Source organism: Plectropomus leopardus, chromosome 2 (genome assembly GCF_008729295.1).
Source record: "Plectropomus leopardus isolate mb chromosome 2, YSFRI_Pleo_2.0, whole genome shotgun sequence".
NCBI lineage: Eukaryota > Metazoa > Chordata > Actinopteri > Perciformes > Serranidae > Plectropomus > Plectropomus leopardus.
The window spans coordinates 27,116,954-27,136,281 of NC_056464.1; the positions used below are offsets into that span (position 1 = coordinate 27,116,954).

A 19,328-nucleotide genomic window follows, 5' to 3' on the forward strand; every position below is an offset into this window, starting at 1 on the left:
TTATTATTACTTTTATTTTTTACTTTCTTTTTTGAATGCAAGATCATTACAAAAATATATAGAGATACATACAGGGACAAAACAAACAAACAAATAAATGAATAAATACAATGAAAAGACAAACACTAAAATAAATAAATAAAAATTACATACACATTTTATAATGCAAGGTTCATCACATTTCAGTCATTAAATAATATATATTTTTTAAATTGACAACTTTTTTGTTCTTAACTTTAAATAACTAACCCATAAATAGTGCAATATTGCCAAAAGTCATTGCTAAAGTGCAGGACATTTATTTTAGTGTTTGACCATTTCTCCTTATGAATGTGAAATCTTGAAAAAAATATTAAAAATTTCTATGATATAAAATTTGCTATTCAAAAAAAGACATCAGACATCACAGTCTACGAAGCATTGAAGACGTCTGTTATCTGTGTTTTTAATTTACGAGGAGCTCCTGAAGGCATCAGTATTGTGGTTCCTCAGGCTGCTGTGTGTGACTGTGTCGAGCACTGCAGAGTTGTTAGTATAGTTTGCCATTAAGTCGACTGTATTTTTCTCAAAATACAGCGATAACACACTTTTTCGGACGTCTTCTAGACCTTACAGCCGCTAAATGTATTTCACAGACGGTCAACAGCTTGTTTTTAACGTTAAACGTGAATTAGCAGTTAGCTTCAGCTGCTAAATAACAGTAGAGTTAGACAGTCACAGCAGACTGTCACCTGAGACTGAAACGGTTTGATTAAAGTTTGTTCAATTGAACATTTGGTAAATTAATTTGGGTGTATGATGGGTATGACCAGTCGAATAGAGTGTATATTTTTCAGTGAGTTTCACCCCACCCTGGGTCCAAAAATAACATACCAGGTAAGTGTGCAAATTATTTACTTAACAAGGGGAATTGTAATAAAATTACCACACCAGTCTCATTATTTACAATAATCACTATCAATATGACATTATTATCCTTATTGTGTCAGTAAAGCTGTGGTAATCATATAATTTGGTATCAGAAGCATATAGTATATTGAAATGTATGCTGCTTCTCATTTTCTGAAGTATGTGCAACACTGTTTCTAAATAATATCAGAAGATATTATATAAAAAAAAATAGAAGATGATACATTTTGGTAAATAATACTAAAGTCACAGATTGCCCCGGACAGTCTCTGCATCCTCAAATTCAGAGGTCTCTCTGAACAGATTTATGTAACCACATACAAAAAATACAACTCTAGTCAAATATTTAAAGAAAAACAAAACAAAACGTACTACTTAATGCTTTATTTGTCCTTTTATAGTAAAGGTAGTGAATATCAGCTTATTCCATTATGTATTTGATGAAAAAAAAACCATTATGATTTTTAAATTATTTCTGAGATAACTACTACAAAAATAGAAATACAAATTTATATATAAAAAATGAAAACTTAGTTCTGACTATTATGTACAATTTCCCTTGATAGATGCCCCTAAATTCTACACATTTGGACCTTGAATGGAATTAAAATAATTGATCTTTATTAATTGTAAGCAGGCATTTAATCCCTCTACATATTCATCTGCTATTGACCTTGGAAGTGAAAGTACATCATCTTCTTAGTGCATCTTATAGGATGTATTTCACCATACAGTGTCCCCCATGTCCTCTCCTGACAGGTCCCAGAGGAATACATTTCACGAGAGCTCTTTGACACAGTTCAGGTTTACATCATCACCAAGCCAGAGCTGCAAAACAAGCTGATAACAGTGTATGTAATCTAACGCTTCTTTCTTGTTGCCATAATTCAGTGATGTTTGTCGCCCCAGAGATCTGTGTTTATGTTTATGCTGCTCCTTTTCAGTTTCAGCCTCAGATTGCCAAGTAGGATTTCTCATTCCGGGAATTTGCTTTGGTGAATTGTTGTAGGAGATAGACATAAAAAAAAAAATAAAAGGAAGTATTGCAACAAAGAAACATGAAAACAGAACAGAAGTAAATTATATCACATGGAAAAAATGATATATGTGAAAAAATGTGTACAATTAACTGAACTAACTTGCTCTTTTTATGTTTTTTAGCACTGCAATGGGAAAAAAGTTAATCGGGTGTCCTGTGTGCATCGAGCATAAAAAGTACAGCAGAAACGCCCTCCTGTTTAACCTCGGCCTTGTTTGTGACGCCCAAGCCAACACGTGCGCCCTCGAGCCGATTGTCAAGAAACTGTCTGGGTACCTCACAACTCTGGAGGTAGTGATGCATTTTCACATCTGTACCTGTCAAATGTGATTTCTTTGAGGTTTGCATCAAGTAATAAGAAATCTCAGAGATTATTAGTTTTTGTTTCATTGTGTTGCAGCTGGAGAGCGGCTTCATATCGAACGAGGAGAGCAAGCAGAAGCTTTTACCCATCATGTCGACCTTGTTAGAAGAACTTAATGCCACAGGAGCCTGCTCCTTACCCATAGGTATAAGGTTATATTTTACTGTGTATATTCATGTTTTTTCTCTGGCAAACAACCATCTGGGTCTTAAAAGGGGAACTGAACCCATTTTCTTAAATAATGCATGTTTTTCTACTGGTCGGAGCCAAGCCTAAAATATTAGGAAAGATGTTATAGATGACACTGAGAGCACACCCAGGATGTTCTGGGTTCCCTGGGTTATGGAAAAGCTGGAAAAATCATAGAATTTCACAATCACATTTTCCAGGCCTGGAAAAGTCATAGAATTAATTCAATCCAATCCTTTATTCCAGACTCAGGGTCCATATAAAAAAGACAAAACATCACATACAATAGGTACTATATAATACCATATATAATAGTATAATATAGTATATAATAGTAGTATAAAATCATGGTATGAAAATAAATAAATCAATGTATATTAATGTCTTGAAGGAAGAGACAAATATGCCAGTGTCTCCACAGCTGTGATTGGTGGAGTGTAGTGCTGTATCTTATGTTGGATAGAACAAGTATTATTTAATTCTTTGTCTTAGTAGTTGTTTCGATAGAGTTTGAACCTAAGTTTGAAAAATGCTGCAGAAGTGGGGTGAGATTTTTTTTTCAAGTATGGGTTCTTGAAAAGTCATGGAAAAGTTTTGAAATTTTGTCCATAAAAATGTGTGAGAACCCTGGTATGGGTACATTTTATGTTTCAGACCTGAGGACACTACAGTAGAATAAGGGTTATTTCGGTATAAAAAGAAACCGTCTCCCATTTGTTGTCAAAGGAGCAGCTCGGGACCTTATACTTGATGACATCACAAGTTCGAGACTTAGGCTGCATTTACATTACAAACAAATGCGGCCCAAATTTATTTTGCTTTTTTTTTGCACTCGTGAGATAGATCTTAATGTTCTTCAGAGTAGTGTGAAAACAGAAATCAGTTTTTTTCAGTCAAATCTGGTCCATGTTCATATGTGGTCCTCACACAAGTCCACATCTGATCACTGGCCCTGCAACCGCTGTGAGAATCAGAGTTCACGGTAAACCCTCTGATTTATCACATGACCTCGTTGACATTATCATACAGTGTCGAAGTGATTTGCTGAAACTTCAGAAGGCTGATGTAGCGGTACCGCTGCTGTGGTGGCTGCTGCAGCCGCCAATACATCCAGATGTTTTCTGAGTTTGCCCAAAGTAAGGCTGTGACAAGCGCTGTCATGAGGCGCAAACAGATATTGGGATGTAGTCTTGGACATCCTAATATTTTGGATGAACTTTCCCTCCATCAAACCCTCCACATCACAGGCCCGCCTCTAATGCAACCACGCCTGTTTTTCCACAGGATGTAGAAATAGCCGCTAATAGAGCTGTTACAGTTCTGTCCATTACTGAAATTCTCTATCCAAAACAAAACATCTAGTTTAGATAGATTTATATTTAAAAGTGTGTCATAAAGATGTGGTTTAAACCTTGATAAAAAGTTAATTTATTAAACAACCCTGACGCGTGCGCAAAGGGGATATGATGTCACTGACAGGTGACGCCAACCAAACGACACGAATTGCGTCCTTGATTAAATTTACAGATTTCTCTGGATTTGAACAATGTTGAAAACTTTTGGGATAAAGTAAGTAAACAACTCAAAATATATAACACTGGTCTTTTCAGTTTTAGACATCTTAATATAAAAAAGTAACATGTTTTATCTTAAAGTTTAGTGATACTTGTTATTTTTCCAGCTGTTTAACAGCAGCATTTAAACTTAAAGTTCTTATTTCATAAAAAAAATTAACCTATAATATCCCATCATCTGTTCTCAGATAATGACGTATCTTCAAGATGTTTTATTTAACAAACTAATTAGACGTTTTTTTACAGTAAAACTTATTAGAGGAAATCAAGGTTCCCACCTAAAACTATACAATCTCTATTGATCATTCAAAATGCAAACATAATCATTAATTTATATTCTTTACTGACTCAAAAGTGTAAGTTGCAACCATCGATCACATGGACAACTTTTGTATGTCGTTCAGGGAGCCCGCACTGTCTTTGGTGAAAGTGCTTTTAGAGTTTTTGCTCCGTCATCTTGGTGTCAGCTGCAGAGTCACCTTAAACTAGACTCTTTTATCAGAGATTTTAAAAACAGGAAAAAGGACCTTTTGGACCTTCTGAATGCACATGTTCGGTTTCTGAACGCTGCTGATTGGCTGTTGGTTTGAAGTTTGTTGTCTATTGCTTGTACCAGTATGTGTCTTGGTCAGGACTCCCTTGGAAAATAGATTGGAAATCTTAATGGGACTATTCCTGGTTAAATAAAATAGAATAAATAAAATTAATCAGCACTTTGATTTATTTTCAAGTTTGAAACATATTCAGGAAAAAGCACGGCAGTGACTTCTAACACAGTTACTCTTAAAGGAAAAGTTTGGAGCACTTGTGTGCATGGTTTAGAAAACCACATTTTTGTGTGTTGGTAATAATAGTTTTTAATTATTTTATATCTGGTCTCTTTTTTTGTTCTGTGTCTCTTTTTAGACGGGTCCAACACCATCCACCTAAAGCTGATTCAGCTGCGAAAGGACCCTCCGATTGTCCAGGAGTACGACGTGCCCGTCTTCACCCAGTGCAAAGACCATTTTATTAAATCTCAGTGGGATCTCACGACGCAGCAGGTAGGCCTAATGGCTGATATCAAGCGACATTGTGATAAGATATGTGCCCAAACTATAAGGAAAGGAGAAGGAAAAACATGGTCAAGGTTAGGTCATTGAGTTTAGCACCAGCTAATAATGTTATATTGTCTGCTGTTTACTGCAGATCCTGCCTTATATTGATGGATTCAGACACATCCAGAAAATCTCTGCCGAGGCGGACGTAGAGCTGAATCTTGTTCGCATTGCCGTGCAGAATCTCCTGTGAGTACATTTCTGTAAATAAAGGGCAACACACACCAGCCACGGCTGACGTGCATCAAAACACCCTCATGCATTGTATTCTATGTACAGGAAGCCCCAGGCTGTATCCACACAAACACATCATGACAAACAGGGATCCTGTTTAACAGAGATGGCTGTCAGCAGCAATTGTCACATTTGCTCTCTTTGATTTATGTACTGTGTCGTTAAAGGGGTTTACTCAAATAATGGCTGTGCATCATTCACGTCTTTTGAAGTTTTATTCTGTCTCTGTTTGTCCTTCGTCAGCAGACACCATGAAAACAGACACCGTAAAATTACAAGAAAGTAAAAGACATATGAAGTTTCAGATATACATCTCACAGTTTCTTGGTCAATTTCTCAAGCGAGTGTGCATGATAAACAGGCCCAAACATGTTAGAACCACAACAGGAATGTGATTAAATCAAATAAAATGACTGAAAATGTATCGCATTGTCCATGTAAAGGCACATTAATAAACATTAAACACTACTATAAAACAAATGAAAGACAATAACCGCGTGCGGCTATGGGACCTTTTGCAGAGGAAGGTCGTTTTGGAGTTATTTTGGGGTCATGTCGTATCTCGTATGTACCTAACTTTAGTGAATCATAACACATCATTTAATATGCAGATTCTCCTGTTTAAAATGAGAGTGAGCTTTTATATGGATGTCAGTTTTTGAGCCCCAGTAAAGGTCACAATGTGTCCTGCAACAGGCGGTAAGGCTTGTTGTTTTCAGCTGAGCTGATATGCAGAAAACTTGCGGCCTTTTTTTTTTTTTTTTTTTTTATGTATGATAAGTGTACAGCCATAAATGTGCAAACAGGATGATGTGCTAATTAGTCCAGTATTATATTAGATTAGCTGCAGACAGAAGGATACACACACACACTCACTCACACGCACACTACCAAACACATGATCCCCTCCAGGCTTTAGCTTAGTGGAGACCAAAATCATGAATTTAAAATAACAAAAATAACTGACAGGACTTACAAAGCGCTTTTCTAAGTCTCAAAGACACTTCACATGAAAAGAAAACAAATAAAAAATAAATATACTAAAATCTGAAAGACGCCTTCATGAAACCGAAAAACAAATACAGAGAACAGAATACAAAGACAAAAATACAGAGGATATGACAGTTAAGATTTGGGGAGGCGGTGGGAGACAGGTATCGTGGGCTTTTTTGAAAAGTTCAGGTTTTGAGTTGACAGACACATCTCAAGTAAACATGTCTCTGAGGCAGTTTTACATTGCGTCTGTCTGTGTGTGTTGCACCTCGGTGTTGTAAGACATTTGTTTTATACAAAAGATACCAAAGACAGATACTGAAATCCACCTTTTCTTTAACAGGTATTATGGTGTTGTGACGTTGGTGTCAATATTTCAGGTATGTTGGTGCTACTTTTGGTCTAAGGGATGTTAAGTGATGTTAAGAAAAAAATCAAATCATTACAAAAAAACAGTCTAAATATTTTGTAATGAATGGAGTATTTGGTGGGGAGGCAGTAGCTCAGTCCACAGGGACTTGGCTTTGGTTTCTCTTGCCGGTTCAAATCCCTGTATGGACTAAGTATGGAGGACTGGCAGCTGGAGAGGTGTCAGTTTGCCACCTTGAGCAAGGCACTGAACCTCAAATAGTTCAGGAACGCTGTTTTATGGCTCACTCTGCATTACACCTCTAAATATGAATGTGTGGTGTGTTTAAAAGAAAGATATGCAAAGAATTTCAACTGCATTGTGTGGATTGATAAATCACACAAACATCTTCTGAAGTCTTAATTTTATGAGATGAAGCAGTAAAATCTTGACGAAAAAAAAGTAATTATTGCTTAATTAACAGAGTCCATCTCTTATTCATATATATTTGTTTAGGTAAGTGAGGAAATTATATTTATTAATATTGTACAAAAGAAAATTCAAAATTACAAATTTCTTAAAATTTGCAGGACATATCTTGACAAGTTGCTCATTGCATTTTTCCACATGTTTTTGAGACAAATCAAACCAATTTTCTCACAGTTCAAAGGTTTGAATATTTGTGAAATGGGTCTGAGTGCAGCACAAGAAAAGTGATGTGGATCCAGGTTTCAAAGGGTTAAGGTCCTCCTCATCTTACATTTAAAATTTGAAAGCTCTCACTTGTATATGAGTATTACATCTAAATGTGACTTTTTTTCTCTAATTTTTTTCTCAAACTTTATTGAATATGTTTAACACATTAGATATTTTCATTACACTAGTTGTATGAAAATATGTAATAATAATTTGTACAATAAATATAATGAAGAGAAAATAAAGAAAGCTAACAAAAAGAAAAACCTTCAGGGTGTGGTAAACAGATGAAATAAAACTGACATGTCTGAATAATCAAGTTTTTGCCAATTTACAGTTGTTGAGTTCTAAATTTTCAATAGTTGTCAGTTAAGTTTTAAAATCAATATCTGTAAAATATAAAAGGAGGATAGTATTTTAAGCCAAATCATTTTGTGTGTATATATATTATTTTGCTAAAATGATAATAAAATCAATTTTGTAATTTTCATCAGATGGGAAATTGGGATTGTTAAAAATAAGTATAATATCTAATTTTGTTAGTCGGGCATCTTTAAAAAAAAAAAAAAAACAAAAAACTTTTGAAAGGTACCCTCGTAAATCAAACCAAAAAGAGGTGGCATAAAAACAATCTACAAAACCATGTTCGATACTTTCTCCTTCACAGTTGTAAAAAAATGCATCTATTGTTTACATTTGGGGCAAAAATGACAAATATTGGCTTTAACTGGGTATCTTAAATTGTTATGAGTAAATACACTTTTTTTCTTATACTATTACTACTTTTTTTCTAACAATTCCATCATTCTCTGGCAGAACTGTTTGAATTTTTTTTGGTTTGGTGATCGTCTTGTTTTTTTACCTCCCCACAGTACTCTAACGTGTACTGCACCACCCCGAAAGTCCAGAGCCTCATAGACGACAAGTCCATTCAGGAGGAGTGCCTCAGCTACGTCACAAAGCAAGGTAAACAAGGGTCATGGTTGTTGATCAGAAGTGTTTGTTTCTTCCCCTTTCTTTTGTGACATTTATTGTGTTAATCGTGCATCAGGTCAGAAGCGTGCCAGTTTGAGAGACGTGTTCCAGCTGTACTGCGGTCTGAGTCCAGGAACCACCGTCCGAGACCTTTGCTCTCGCTACTCGCAGCAGCTACAAAGGGTAGACGAGAGGTCAGCATCAATCACCTTATCAGTTCCTGGAAAGACTTCATGGCTGTTGAAAATTTGGGTCAGAGTGACATTTATTCACATGCGTGTCATGTCATGTGTTGCCATGTGTCAGGAGGCTGATCCAGTTTGGACTGATGAAGTCTCTGATTCGACGGCTGCAGAAGTATCCGGTGAAGGTGATCCGTGACGAGAGGAGCCGGCTGCCTCGACTCTACACCGGCTGCCACAGTTATGATGAGATCTGCTGCAAAACAGGCAGGTTTTAAAGCTGGTTCTGTTTGTTTGGTATAACTAATTAGGTTTGGGCGGTATGTGATATTTCATACCTTCCTGAAATTTCACCAGGGTATGAGAGGAAAAAAAAAGATACAAGAAGTGTTATTAGCCCTATTCAAAGACATTCAATATTCATTTTCAAACACACACACATTTTTTTTTAATATACTACATGCTAAGTAGTTTTTTCTTTATTAACACAGCCTGGGATTTGCAGTAACACTGATTGTGACAGTGCACCTAGTGGAAATACCATGTATTTCCTCCGTATGCCAAATATGGTAAAAAATTATGTCATCAGGTGGAAAATAGTAAAAATTACAAATTACAAAGTAAAATCCCAGAATGACACCCAGAAATAATACAGTGCATGTTTTATGCTTTGATGGCTCCGGGATCAAAAAATACAGTTTGAATGTGTTTCAATAGTCCATTTTTGCACTTACCAGTATGATTATGACAATTTTGTTGACTGTGTTTTTTAGATTTATTGTAGGAGCTGAGCTAGAAATTCGAAGATTTAACAAAAACACGAAATCTTGCCAAAATGTATGCCATATGGATGAACACAGCCAAAATAATTTAAAAAATCATAATAATAAAGGAGTGTAAAATGTGCCAAACAATCCCTTAGGGTTTAAAAAAACAAACAGCTGTAGACCTTTAAAATTCAACTTACAGAAGACTGACGAGGCGTAATTGTCTCTTTAACTGATAATACAACACTTCACTCACACTCAATAGAAACAAAATAAAACCCAAACTGTCTTGGTTACTTTTGTTAGTAATCTAGTAAGTAAATCCGCTGTTCCAACAATCACCAGCTCCAGTTCGGTCAAAATAAATCCTTAGTAAAAACATGCCGTTATTCCACATTGTCTCACTGCTGTTGCTGGTTACCGGCTGTTTACAGTCCTGTAACTTAACCAGGTGTTGCAGTGTTTTTCAGCTCAGCTACCTGTTCCACCAGTACAGATAGGAGCTCTCATGATGCATGCTGTGCACTACATAAAATGAGTTTAATAGAAAGAGGAGCGCTTGTATTTATGATGGTATTGAAAAACATACCTTTCTTAATGCACAGGTACACCATTTTACTATGATACCGCCCAAACCTGTAACCTATTGTAGAAAACAACTCACCTTACAGTGTCTTTATTTTACAGGTATCAGCTACCAGGAGCTGGATGAACGTTTGGAAAACGATCCCAACATTGTGGTGTGCTGGAAGTGACATAAACTAAAAACAGACTGAAAGATACAGAGATGCCTCAACCAAAGATGCCTTCAGTGACAGCAAGAGTTTTCTTGGAAAAACAGTGAAAGAAGTAGTATTTCTATTTTTTTTTTGTTAAATTAGTGTTTTTGTTAATATCTCCTAATCAAGAATTAGCACACATTTCTGTTTAGGTCAAACGAGGAAGATATTTGTTAATATTGCACAAAAGAGAATTTGTGATTAATAAAAGAGATTATACCACAATGAGACAGTCTGTCTTAAATCACACTGCAAAAAATGATGTTTTGTTTTTTTTTTTTTAAATTTTACATTTGATACCTTTTTGATAAAAAAAGAAAATGCCACAGATTGAAGATTAAAGCACTGGAACAAGTGGATATAGAAGATCTCGTGTTATCAGAGTGAAAAAAAATATTCAGCTAACTTTATTTAAGCATAGTATAAAAAACAGTCAAAGTTGATTTTTTATCGATTTAACTTTTTGATTTATATTTATTTAATCATGTAAGATGAAACAAAAAAGATAAAAAAACAACAAAATAATAGAAATGTGTGATAATATAACAAACTCAATGAATAGCTTCAAATAAATAGCAAAAAATAAATCTTACACGTTCAAAAAGGAGTAGGAGGGGGTATAAACTTTTATTTCCTGTACTACAGATACAAAAACTCGTGCATGTATTTGTATACAGTCTATGTTTGGTTTATTGAAGGTGCCCGCCCCTCTCTGGCGACCGGGAGGTACTGCGCTGTGGGTGCGCTCGGTTTACAGTCACCATGACAACCACAGGAAGTGAGGGGTATCGCTAACATAAGGTAACTGGACTGGACTGAGGAGAAAGCTAAGAAACTTCTTCTTTTTCCTGTTTTTTCCTTTAACGACATGGACATGTCTGTAGTTGTGCCTGTCGAGGCGGAGGCGTTTGTTCAAAGTCTGGAAACTTTCTCTCTGAAGGAGGTGGGCTCTGAGAGGTAAGATAACTGGTTAATGCTAGCTCACACAGCTAAACTAGCCAGGATATAACGTTAGATTTGATAATAGATGTATTTTCCCCAGTTACGGAATGTAACTAAGTACATTTACTCAAGTACTGTGCTGACGTATGAATTTGAGGTGCTTGCGCTTTACTTAAGTATTTTAATTTCATACTACGTTATACTTTTACTCTACACTACATTTCAGAGGGAAATATTGTACTTTTACCTCACTACATTTATCTGATAGCTTTAGTTAATCTACAAATTATTATTTTTGCATAAAAATCATGAGCATTTATAAAATCTGATGTTTTGATTCAAATTAAATTACCAAACAGTTGATATATGTACAGCTGCAATGTTTAGTTTATTAATCAGTCGGTTGATTTGATGAAAGTGTACTGCCAACTGTTTTGATAAACATCTCAAAGTCTTTTCCTTTTCCCCTTTTTTAAAAAAATAATTTAGGGTTTTGGGGATGGTTTTTTTTGTAATATTGAGTTTTTTTTGGTTGTTGGTTGTTTTTATGTTTTTGGTTTTTTTGTGTGTGTGATTTCGATTTTTTAAAAATAATGTTGATAATTTTCAGCTTCACAGTTGAAGAAGTTGACTACAACAAAGCTACCATAATGAGAAATCTAGTTTGGGTTAACCAAAGCTACTTAGAAAAAGTAGTTCAACCTACAACAAGACAATTCAAAGTGCTTATAGATGCTTGCAGATATGACTTTGTGGATAAGTAAGAGCAGGCCTCAGGTTTTTTAGCACTTTATTTGAGGTATATGGTGCATAGAAACTGAATAATCTCTTCATGTCAGTAGTGATTCCAGGAACAGTAAGCAGACCTGTCACGGCCCGAGAGGTCTGTATGGTTCTCAGAGTAAAAGTTTGTGAAGCTTCACTGTGCTGTTTCATCATGTTTCTCTTTGACAGGTGGTTCAGACAGCACGAGCGCATTGAGAAACTTAACATGCAGGCGATACTGAATGCTTCTGCCATGCACGATGAGTTTATTAAGGAGCTCCTGGTATCATATGGAAAGGTGACTGCTATCCCTCTCTACACATGATGATGACAGTAGACTTTAGAGAAGCTCTGCAAACATTTCACAAGTCTCTTTAAACATTTTTTCTGGTTATATCCATTGGTTAGAATTACATACGACTGCATGACAAATTCATCAGACAAGCTTTGTTTCACCCTTTGTCTCTAGATACCTGTCCTGGTCCATGAAATGATCCTCATTGAAGTGTGGAAGCACAAAGTGTTCCCCATCTTATGTCAGCTGCAGGACTTTAATCCCAAGAGCACATTTCATCTTTACATGGTGGTGAGTGTAAAATCTGATGTTAAAATAATTCTCATCTTGCAGAGGTCATTACTGATTTCCTGTACTCTTCAATGCCTCCTTCTTAGATCCACCATGAAGTTACGATCATAAACCTGCTTGAAACGATAATGTATCATAAGGTCAGTGTGTAAATACATACCCCTAAATATGCCCTCACACACAACAAGGCAGTTTTATACATCTTGTTAAAGCTTTATGTGATGTGATGAAGAAGTTTTGTGTATCGTGCAGGATTCGTGTGAGGCAGCTGATGACTCTGTTCTTGACTTGGTGGATTACTGCCACCGCAAACTCACCTTGCTGGCCAGCAAAGCGACCACGGAGCGCACAGCGACTCATGACAAACACAATCTGACAGGAGGAGCAGCTGTTTCCAATATAGAGGTTTTAAAAAGTTGGAGATTCAAGCCTTTTTCTTTTGCTTTTCTTGCACTAAAAGTGATGAGTCACATCATTCCTTTCACTTGGTGTAGGAGTTGCAGATGCAGAGTGCTGTACTGGAGTTTGAAATTTCCCTGAAAGCTGTTTCTGTGTTGCGCTACATCACTGATCACACCGAGAGGTAAGACAGTGTGTGTTGACTGTCAGTAAGGTTTAGGGATACGAAACTAAAGGGGAGACTCTGACAAATCTTTCATACTTTTAGGCACTTACATTCTTAAGCCAAACTACTTATTAACCTTTTTACAACAAGTTCATTAATCAGTTTATATATAAAACACAAAACAGTTGTCAGATAGAAATGCATGTCACAGTTTCTCACCTTGGTTAACATCCTCGTATTCCTTGTTTTGTATAATCGTCAGTTCAAACCCAAAAGATATCAAATTTAAACCCTTTGAAACCTGAATCGGCATCACTTTTCTTGTGCTGCATTCAGAGGCCTTAACAAGTATTTAAATGTTCAAACACACATTGTTTTTCTTTTTACTGGGTTTTTTTCTTTCTTTTTTATACAAATTTTTGGGTCACAAGAAATCACTCAAATTTACTCAAGTTTCAAAGAGTTAAAATGAAATCAGATTTCTTCACTACTTTATTGCAACACAGAGCAAGTATTTGATCCACAAATTATCATTTGGAGGGCAAAGTATTCCTTTAAACAATTTTACTTTTCAGAATTTTATTAAGTTTAACTTTTCTATTAAGTTTATTAATTTACCAGTCATTTCATTTCTAAAGCTGAAAGAAGGAGAGGCTTTTTAATTTTCTCCACAGTGTCAGTGTCATCAACCGCATGCTGTGCACACATAACCTGCCCTGTGTGCTTGTTCAGCTGATTGACTGCTGTCCTTGGAGTCGCTATAAAGAAGGTAGAAATCACACCTCTTGCATATTAAATATGTCCTTATATTTTTTGCATGTGACCCTTTATGCAATTGCCTCCTCTCTGTCTCCCACTGAAGGTGAGGTAGAAAAGTACATTAATAACAGATGGCAGAAGATTCCTGTGGAGGACCATTTAAAGATGACAAAACTAGATGGTCAGGTCTGGATTTCTCTTTACAATCTGCTGCTGAAAGAAGACTGCCAAAGGAAATATGAATTCAACAATTTCAACAAGAATCAGATTTTAAAGGTAAACTGAACAAAATGTTGCCTTCATCATTCCTTTATTATCATCAGGGTCTTGTGCTGCAACGCTCAAGCTATTTGAAAACTAAAGCGTAGGAAGTGTGTGAGTGCCTGGTCATTGTCTTCCAACAACATATCTGATCTCTTGCTTGTTAAAACACAGATTCAGTTTCCAAGGTTTGTTTTGACTAAGATGTTTCCTCCTATTATACGCTTTCTCATCCTCTTCCTGTTTCAGTAATTATATAACCAGAGAGCCTCATGCATCCTCCTGTAATCACTTTTTATCCTGTCCGATCACACGTTTGGTCGTGTGTGGGTGTGTGTGTGTGTGTGTAGTTCCTTCAGCCATTCTCACAAACTACTGGACCAATCACTCTCATATTTTTTGTGCTCAAGGACGTGGTTGAGGTGGTTTACAATTGTTGAACAATCTCTTAATTGGCTTTTTTAAACCATCAATGACTGCTGATTCGTCACTCCTCTTAAGAGGCAGATTGTGATTTCTGATATAGGGCTTTACAAATAAAATTGTATTGAATTGACTTGACTTAAGGGCCGCAAGTTTTCTGGGAATCATCTCAGCTAAAAACAACAAGCCTAACCGTCTGATGCAGGACACATTTTGGTCTTCGTTGCAGCTCAAAAACTTACATCCTTTGAAAAGTTTGGTCTTATTTTGATCTGGAGTAACTGAATATTAATTCAATACCTGATCTGTTATGATCCACTAAAGTTAGGCACATTACGAGACTAATTAGCTCCCGTTTTTGTTATCTTTGCCGTCATCTTGACTGTAAAAGGCCGGGAGGCATGATACCACACCAGTGTTTGCCTGCCCGGTTTTGTACACCTGCAGATTTGTTGATTTGGTCATTTTTAATTAAATAATTGTGCTGCTACCGTAATGAGGCTACTTAGTTTAACGATTTCTTTTTTTGGCGGTTTTAGTCTTTGTAATTGTTGTTATTTACAGAGTTCCCACAACCACGGGAAACCTGGAAAAGTTATGAAATTTCACAATTACATTTTCTAGGCCTGTAGAAGTCATGGAATTAGTAAAAAATATTGAAAATTTTGGAAAAAGTCATAGATTCATGTTGCATGTACTGAAATTGTTACAGAAATCTTCTTGGACACCCTTCCACGTAATGTAACATAACATAACATAGCAAATTTATTTTCTGAAGCTGTTGGTGTGACTCAGCTCTTGATGTGTGATGTTTTGTTTACAATCACATATATTTCGTGTTTACTCTCCCATCCATATATGCCACTTAAAAAAACAAGAAGGGCAAGGAAAAAATAAATATGGTTCCTTGAAAAGTCATGGAAAAAAATTGTCCATGAAAATGTGTGGGAATCCTGAATTTCCTACTTTGTGTGCTGCAGCCTGCAGACAAAGTTAATGCTCTTAAAAGTCCAGTTATGAACGACACTGACCAAAGATTTGGGACTGTGTTTTAGCTATTAAAAATACATTCATCCTCATAACTATATCTATATCGGACACACAGTGCCTAATAGCAGGAAAACTGGATCTTCTCTGTTAAACGTGCTGCAGCTCTGTCAAAAATAGAATGAAGCAAATTTTCTTATTGGCTTTTGGGATGCTTCTGATATATGCTGCTTCGTGTTTGCTGAAATTACAAGAACTGTCTGTCGTGGCTGCGATCAGAACAGGAGGCCACCCGATGGAGATCTGCACTCTACAGCACACTCTGTTACTCTGCTCCTCTTGTTTTCCTATACAGTACTGCTGTCATTGCTGCTGCTCTTTTTATTTGAGGCCTTATCGTTAATGTGCTACAGCTCCGAGGTTTCCTGACGGAGGTGTTGGTCGATCAGCTGCCAAACCTGGTGGAGCTGCAGCGTTACCTGGCTCATCTGGCTGTTTCAGACCCTGCCCCTCCCAAAAAAACACTCATTCTGGAACAGGTACACACTCACACATGCACACATATCTCTATACTGAACTGTGCCCCCCTGTGCATTTACTCTCAGCTTTGTTTTATGTGTAGATCCCAGAAATATGGAACCACATTGTGAGAGAGAATTCTGGGAAGTGGAAGGCGATAGCAAAGTATCAAGTGAAAGAAACATTCAACCCGTCTGAGAGTGACCTGAGGCTGCAGGCAAAAAGGTAATACTGCAGACACAGGTCTGAGCTAAGAATGTGCAATAGGGTTGGGCCACTGTGAAAATGTTCAAACCGGTTTGATATTAAGCCAAACACCAGACTGGACCTGTTTGCCGAATTTTACCTGGTGTGCCACATGATTCAACAGTTAATGCTGAATGGATTATAATGACACTGTGTCCCAACATAAAACGAGTGTCTAACTATCAAAAAGCATCACATAACAGCAGAGCTGTGTCCACACTGATTCATATGATGCATTTCTGTTACTTCATGTAAACAAACCACAAAGCTATCAGCTGTGCGCTTAAGATCAGACGGAGATGTAAACTCACAGCTCACAGCAGCACCTGCAGCCAGTAAGGACAGCTATTTTGTCGGCTTCAAATCCAAACTGTTGTCATATTAGCGAAGTTTTAGTCTTTTTAAGAGACTAACTCAGCCATGTCTCCTCTCATCTCCTCAAAAAGTAAACCAACAGCATGTGCCACTCTCCTCTCTGCTGAAATTTGATTTCTGTCATGTTTCTGACATCGGTCTTTGGCAGTAAAACACACACGACCTTTTAGATGCTGGTTCCTCCATTAGTAAATTCACAGACATGATATTATATAAATCACTCTGTCATAATGCTATACTAATGCTGGTGTTATGTTAGTGCTCTGACTTAACTACTTTTAAAAAATCCATAACGTGACATACTGACAAATGCCAGATCAACCAGTTAGCATAAATCAAAACGATTTAAGCTTGTGCACCAGACCAGCAAAACCGGAAAGCACCCAAACTCTGATGTACAAATAATCAACTTAATTAATTTGCTTTGTGATTATTACTGAGATAAATGTTGTTTAATACCAGGTTGGCTGAGACGTACAATTTGGATGTGATGGAGATTTTACTTCCTGAGAAGCCAAAGTGCGGATCCTGTGGGAAAGAGGCTACAAAGAGATGCTCTCGATGTCAAGGAGAATGGTACTGTCACAGGTGAGACGTACATAAATATTTGTCTCGTAGTATTGCAGATGCTGTAGCGGACTGGTAAGGTAAGGAGGGAGCTGAATCTGAAGGCAGAGCTTGTGATAAACCAGTTGATGCTCTTTCCAACCCTGACCTAGGATCACAAGCTTTAGGCTATGATGCAAAGAATGAGATCACGGACACAAGATACTAAAATGAGTGTCCTGTGCTCATCCCACAAAGGTGTTTGAAGGATTACATGTCCCATACGGCTTGAAAACGCCTCAGGCCCCAATCACACTAAGACACATTGCTACCACGTTTTTGGGAAAAATGCACAGGGTCAAACAGCGTGATGTGTCTTTGGAGCAGGGCTGTGTGTGCGACCAGCCAAACAATTGTGATTAACATGGAAAAAAGGATTTGAGCAGAAACAGAGCTCTTGTAGTTTAACTAAAAAAAAAAAAGTAGCCTACATGAAACTGTCACATCATAAGATCCCTCCCACATACAGTTTCAGAGCTAACTGGTCAGCTAGCCTGTGTATTGGTAAACAGCATTATTTAGGGAGATTCACCTGCTCTTTCAACTCAGTGCATGTGCCTGCCATTTTATTATCCAAATATTCAGGTGACCTTGTATCATGCAGTTCATTATAATTAAATGCAGCCAAAATCAACCTTTAATCTGCATTTGCCATTGTCCCACTGTTTCTATCTACTGGCATTAGCCTGGGCCGAGTGTGACACTGACGAGGGGAGTGACTCCATGCATTGTACTTAAAAATGTCAAATATTTTTAACTTTTAATACAAATTTTAAAAGGGCCACAAAAATGTGACACAAGACAGGTGCCAGGCACGCCATACCATAGGAAAACAATGGTATATCCACCTCTTTTTCTGGCCATTTACAGTATACCCACATATCAGCCAAAAACGACATCTAATCCATGACCACCAGACATACTTTTTTGTACTAATTATCTTAAAAAATGTTTTTGGTATATTAATATCACATACTAAATGTGTGATATGTTTCTGCTTATGAAAAGTCCGGTTCATTTCACTGTGTTTTTCACAGAGAGTGTCAGGTGAAGCACTGGCCTAAACACAAGAGAGCCTGCCAGCTCATGGCTGAGGCCACTGAGAAGATCCAGAAGGACCTGCACACCAGCGGCTAACAGAGAGGGTGCTGAAGCACACGTCAGGACAGGTGGCAGATGGGAGATTTTGTCACTGCTGAGTCACAAGATGGGAGAACAGCTCTGCATGTGATCTGCATGTACGGTCTGTAAATTTGGATTTGACCAATTATTTCTATGTTTACTGAAAGAACTAACGTATTTGTCAAGAGATTTTATACCCATTTGATTTTGTTATTCGACACAATGGAGTTGCATTTGACGTCATTTCATTAGCTGCAAATAAAAAAGCTTTAGCGACTTCTTCTGCCTATGTAACCTTGTCTATGTATTTGTTTTACTAACTGCTTGTCTGCTTTTTATTTTATTTCTTGGTCTATGCTATACCATGGCAGAAGAAATATTAATTTCCTTTACTTAAGTAAAAGTACTAATACCACACTGTAAAAATGCTTTGTTACAAGTAAAAAACCTGCATTAAAAATGTTACGTAAATAAAAGTAAGTAAGTATAATCAGGAACATGTACTTAAAGTATCAAAAGTAAAAGTACCTAATGCAGATAAATCTACAAAGAAATAAAACAAAAAACACAAAAACCAAACAAAACAAAAAATAACAACCCCACCTCCCCAAAAAACCTCAAAACTATTTTTTTTTAAAAAAGAAAAAAAAACCTCCTAAAACTCTATATTATTATTATTTGATTAATCAGCTAATTGTGCTGTTGTATAAACTGTTTGGTCATTTATTTCTAACAAAACAATCTTGTTTTATAACCTCTTGTTATTATTTAATGCAAAAATCTTAAATTGAAAAGTATCTAAAAGGATCACATAAATGTACTGCAGAAAAAGAGGACAATATTTTCCTCTGAAATGTAGTGGAGTAAAAATGAAAAGTGGCATGTAAAAAAAAATAAGTCCCTCAAATTCGTACAGTACTTGAGTAAATGTACTTAGTTACATCCCACCACTGTTTCTATTCTATTCTGCTCTATTCTACTTTAAAATCTCTACATCCAGAGGACTGACTTAATGATCGTCCTCA

The 19,328-nt window shown here is 36.6% G+C and overlaps 2 protein-coding genes across 3 annotated transcripts; both read left to right on the forward strand.

The window, feature by feature from the left end:
- The first annotated feature begins 495 nt into the window (after positions 1-495).
- On the forward strand, positions 496-10,394 carry nprl2 (NPR2 like, GATOR1 complex subunit). Its single transcript, XM_042498233.1, has 11 exons — positions 496-876; positions 1,669-1,760; positions 2,071-2,239; positions 2,349-2,457; positions 4,982-5,118; positions 5,264-5,361; positions 6,743-6,779; positions 8,317-8,410; positions 8,496-8,613; positions 8,726-8,868; positions 10,056-10,394. Exons 1-11 carry the CDS (start codon positions 796-798, stop codon positions 10,121-10,123), a joined length of 1,146 nt encoding a protein of 381 aa, XP_042354167.1. The 5' UTR covers positions 496-795; the 3' UTR covers positions 10,124-10,394.
- A 525-nt stretch (positions 10,395-10,919) lies between these two features.
- zmynd10 (zinc finger, MYND-type containing 10) lies at positions 10,920-18,509 on the forward strand. 2 transcript variants are annotated; one of them, XM_042504880.1, is made up of 13 exons: positions 10,920-10,948; positions 11,032-11,104; positions 12,044-12,152; positions 12,324-12,440; positions 12,527-12,580; positions 12,693-12,845; positions 12,935-13,023; positions 13,680-13,774; positions 13,868-14,040; positions 15,849-15,974; positions 16,058-16,179; positions 17,038-17,163; positions 18,219-18,509. In XM_042504880.1, exons 3-13 carry the CDS (start codon positions 12,081-12,083, stop codon positions 18,316-18,318), a joined length of 1,227 nt encoding a protein of 408 aa, XP_042360814.1. In that variant the 5' UTR covers positions 10,920-10,948; positions 11,032-11,104; positions 12,044-12,080; the 3' UTR covers positions 18,319-18,509. The 2 variants fall into 2 exon arrangements, with proteins under 2 accessions (XP_042360814.1, XP_042360807.1); XM_042504873.1 differs by having other exon boundaries at positions 10,943-11,104.
- Positions 18,510-19,328: the final 819 nt, after the last annotated feature.

Excerpts from the sequence above, each read along its gene's own strand:
- nprl2 (XM_042498233.1), top strand. The coding sequence starts at position 796 with ATGATGGGTATGACCAGTCGAATAGAGTGTATATTTTTCAGTGAGTTT. Across the intron at positions 2,240-2,348 it reads GGTACCTCACAACTCTGGAG|CTGGAGAGCGGCTTCATATC; the intron begins GTAGTGATGCAT and ends ATTGTGTTGCAG. Across the intron at positions 5,362-6,742 it reads ATTGCCGTGCAGAATCTCCT|GTATTATGGTGTTGTGACGT; the intron begins GTGAGTACATTT and ends TTTCTTTAACAG.
- zmynd10 (XM_042504873.1), top strand. The coding sequence starts at position 11,016 with ATGGACATGTCTGTAGTTGTGCCTGTCGAGGCGGAGGCGTTTGTTCAA. Across the intron at positions 11,105-12,043 it reads AAGGAGGTGGGCTCTGAGAG|GTGGTTCAGACAGCACGAGC; the intron begins GTAAGATAACTG and ends TCTCTTTGACAG. Across the intron at positions 12,441-12,526 it reads CATTTCATCTTTACATGGTG|ATCCACCATGAAGTTACGAT; the intron begins GTGAGTGTAAAA and ends CCTCCTTCTTAG.